The sequence below is a fragment of the Penaeus japonicus genome, unplaced genomic scaffold (assembly GCF_977035675.1).
Source record: "Penaeus japonicus unplaced genomic scaffold, GWHDUDI00000001_assembly GWHDUDI00000036, whole genome shotgun sequence".
Lineage (NCBI taxonomy): Eukaryota > Metazoa > Arthropoda > Malacostraca > Decapoda > Penaeidae > Penaeus > Penaeus japonicus.
Window position 1 is genome coordinate 13738793 of NW_028234438.1, and position 4144 is coordinate 13742936.

The 4144-nt window shown below is 40.0% G+C and overlaps 1 protein-coding gene across 1 annotated transcript in view; it reads left to right on the plus strand.

The window, feature by feature from the left end:
* LOC122264291 (chymotrypsin BI) overlaps window positions 1-3284 on the plus strand; it is a 4167-nt gene extending 883 nt beyond the window's left edge. The window contains exons 3-7 of the mRNA XM_086531575.1: window positions 161-305; window positions 828-994; window positions 1412-1498; window positions 2185-2321; window positions 3056-3284. Coding sequence (XP_086387701.1) covers window positions 161-305; window positions 828-994; window positions 1412-1498; window positions 2185-2321; window positions 3056-3211 — 692 coding nt within the window. The 3' untranslated portion in view covers window positions 3212-3284. The remainder of the gene's footprint in view (window positions 1-160; window positions 306-827; window positions 995-1411; window positions 1499-2184; window positions 2322-3055) is intronic.
* The last annotated feature ends 860 nt before the right edge of the window (window positions 3285-4144 follow it).

The following is a 4144-nucleotide window of genomic DNA, read 5'->3' on the forward strand; positions in this document are numbered from 1 at the left end:
TGCATAATTGCAGCTAAATAACCCTACAGGAGAAAAGATTGAACAATTCCTTCAATATTCACATCTCTTCTACATTCATTACAATAATTCCCTTCCTTAGAGTCGCCATTATAATAATCCTATCTTACTATCTAGACACCTTTCCCCCCCCCCCCTTCAGCCGCGCCCCGTATCGTCGGGGGGTACGAGGCTGCCCCCCACTCGTGGCCCCACCAGGTGGCTCTGTTCATCGACGGAGCCCAGTTCTGCGGCGGTTCCCTCATCTCCAGCGAGTGGGTCCTCACGGCCGCCCACTGCATGGACGGGTGGGTGAGGGCGTCCGGTTCTATGGCTTGGAAGTGATTTGCAACCTTTACACCTTGGAGGAAGCCCTGAAATAATGTATCTCAGAAACCCTTACCTGCAGGATATATATGCATGTATATGAGTGTGTGCGTGTGTGTATGTATATATATATATATACATATGTATATACATATACGTATGTATATATATATGTGTGTGTGTGTGTGTCAATGTGTGCATGTGCATTTTCGTGTGCGTGTGTGTGTGTATGTGTGTGTCTGCTTATCTATCTATCTATATATATATGTGTGTGTGTGTATGTATATATATAATGGAAAGAAAGAGAGAGAGGGGGAAAGAAAGAGAGAGAGGGGGGGAAAGAAAGAGAGAGAGAGATTGAGAGAGAGAGAAAGTGGCGAGCTAAAAAGAATGTACAAAACAACCACACAACAGCCCCCACCCCACAAATCACCCAACGAGAAGCATTTCTTCACAAAAATCTCAAAAAAAAAAACTTACCCTTTCTCAAATCCCTTTCCCAGCGCCAGCATGGTCGAAGTGGTCATGGGCGCCCACAACATCCGCCAGCATGAGCCCAGTCAAGTCAGCATGACTTCCTACAACTTCTTCACTCACGAAAGCTGGAATTCTTGGTTCCTCAAGAACGACATCGCGCTCATTAAGCTGCCCAGCCCCGTCGCCTTCAACCGTAAGATGGAGATGGACTGGTAGATAGATAGTAGATAGATAGATAGATAGATAGATGAGTAGGTATGGATAGATTGATAGATTGATAGATAGATGGGTAGGTATAGATAGATTGATATATAGATAGATAGATGGATAGGTATAAATAGATTGATAGATAGATAGATAGATGGGTAGGTATGGAGAGATGATACAATATATTGAGGATTGAAGAGATGAAGTTGATCGGTGATTAAGTAAACGGATGATTATAGACATCAGCAAAGAAAAGAAAAATAGATTTATCAGAATAAAATCGACAGTTAGAATCGCCATATTGAATACAAAACCATCTATATCTATCAGATTATTAATTAATCTACTTATTTCATCCTTTATCTCTTTATCGCTTTATCAACTGCTTTATCTATCTTTGAAGAGTACATTCAGGCCGTAAGACTTCCTGCCTTTGACGTCCCAGCTGGCAGCTACGTCACGCCGACTGGATGGGGCAAACCCTCGGATGGTGAGTGTGGATGGTTGGACAAACACGAGTGGATGTTGGGTTTGAGATAGATAGATATTTGTATATGTATGCACATGCACACACACACATACACACACACAGACGTAAACTATATATATATATATATAATATATATATTTATATATATATATATATATATATATATCCCATTAATTATATATTATATATATATATATATATATTATATATTATATAATATATATATATATATATATATATATATATAATATATATATATATATATATATATATAACTGTAGAAATATACAATTTTGTTTCATTCGTTGTTTAATTCTTAATTTTTTCTTTTCTCCACCCCCTTCCCACTTAATTCATTCATTCACTCTTCCTCCCTACTTTCAAACATTCATTCATTCACTCATTCATTCAATCACTCTTTACTCACTTCACTCTCCCTTCTTTCTTTCGTTCCTTCATTCATTCATTCTCTGTTTATCTACTTACTCCTTTCCATTCGTTCCCTTCTCCCTCTTTCTCCCTCCTTCCCTCATGCTTCATTCTCCCTCCCTCCCATCCTACCCTCCCATCCCTCCCTCCCTCCCATCCCTCCTTCCCTCCTTCCTTCCCATCCCACCCTCCCATCCCTCTATCTTCTCCCTCCCACTCTCCTCTCCCTCTTACCCCCGACCCCCCCCCCCCCGCAGCCTCCAACGGCATCTCGGACGTCCTCCGCCAGGTGTCGGTGCCCGTCATCACCAACATGGAGTGCGGGATGTACTTTGGCACCATCGGGGACGGCAACATCTGCGTCAGCACCACTGGCGGCCACAGCACCTGCAACGTAGGCCTTTTCTTTCGCGCTCTCTGTCTCTTTCTTTGCCTTTCTCTCTATCTCTCTGTGTGTAACAGTTGGTCTCTTTCTGTCCTTCTCTGATTCTCTGTCTCTATCCCTATCTTTTTTTCTTTTTCTTTTTCTTTTCTCTCTCTGTCTCTCTTTGTTTCTCTCTGTCTCTCTCTGTCTCTTTCTGTCTCTTTCTGTCTCTTTCTGTCTCTCTCTGTTTCTTCCTCTCTCTCTCTCTCTTTCTCTCTCTCTCTTTGGACGTGTGATTGTGTGTGCGTGTTTGTGTGTATGTGTGTGTATACGTGTTTGTATGCATGTGTGTGTGTGTGTGTGCGTATAACGTGTGTGTGTATGTATATGTATTCACAGTACGAGCATCACAAACCCCCCTTCTCTTTGGTCTCTTTCTGTCCTTCTCTGATTCTCTGATTCTCTGTCTCTGTTTTTTTTTCTCTCTCTCTCTTTTTTTTTTTTTTTTTTGTCTCTGTCTCTGTCTCTCTCTCTCTCTGTATCTCTTTGTTTCTCTCTGTTTCTCTCTGTTTCTCTCTGTTTCTCTCTCACTCTCTCTCCTCAGGCCGTGTGATTGTGTATGAGTGTATATGTATGTGTGTGTGATTGTGTGTGCGTGTTTGTATGCATGTGTGTGTGTGTGCGTATAAGGTGTGTGTGTATATGTATATGCATTGACAGTACGAGCATCACAAAACCCCCTTCCGCCTCTCCCCCCGACCCAGGGCGACTCCGGCGGCCCCCTCAACTCCGGCGGCTTGACCTACGGCATCACCTCCTTCGGCTCGAACTCCGGCTGCGAGAAGGGCTTCCCCGCCGTCTTCACCCGCGTCACCCACTACCTGGACTGGATTCGGCAGAAGACGGGAGTCACCCCCTGAGCGCCAGGCAGGGAGCTCGTAGGACTCGAGGACTCGGCTGGGTCCTTCCTGTAATAAATGCAGATGATTCGAAGGGGTTCTTTTATTATCTTTGGCATCGGTGTTACTTTGGTTTCCGTTGGTGTTGGTACTCCTGACGCCGCTATTACTGTGCTTTACTACTGCTGCTATTACTGGTACAGTTATTGTTGTCAACATCATTATCATCATTATCACACACACACACATACACACACACACACACATATATATATATATATATATATATATATATATATATATATATATATATATATATATATCTACCTATCTATATATATCTATCTATCTATATATACATATATATAAGAATATATATATATGTATATATATAAATATATACAGATACATACACACACACACACACACACACACACATATATATATATATATATATATATATATATATATATATATATATATATATATATATATATATATACATGTTTGTATATTTTTACATATATACATATATATATATACATACATACATAATCATATATATATATATATATATATATATATATATATATATATATATATATATATGTATGTATATATACATATATATTCATATATATATACATATTTATGTATACATATATATACATATATATGTATGTATGTATCTATGTATACATATGCAACAAAGTATTACTGCGTGCAATCTGGGGGCTGCGCGATCATTCCTGGCCTCGTTCCCGCCGGTGCTTCCCAGCGCAGTGAGGAAAAAAAGAAGCACAAATGAGACCAGAAGCGTCATAGCGGAGCCACCTGCATACCTCATATTTCTTCTTCCAAACACTATCGTATTATCCTATTATCCTATCATTAGTGATATGACGTAATACCAACGATGTGTGAAACCTTGTTGGAGATAAATTTGTTTTGATG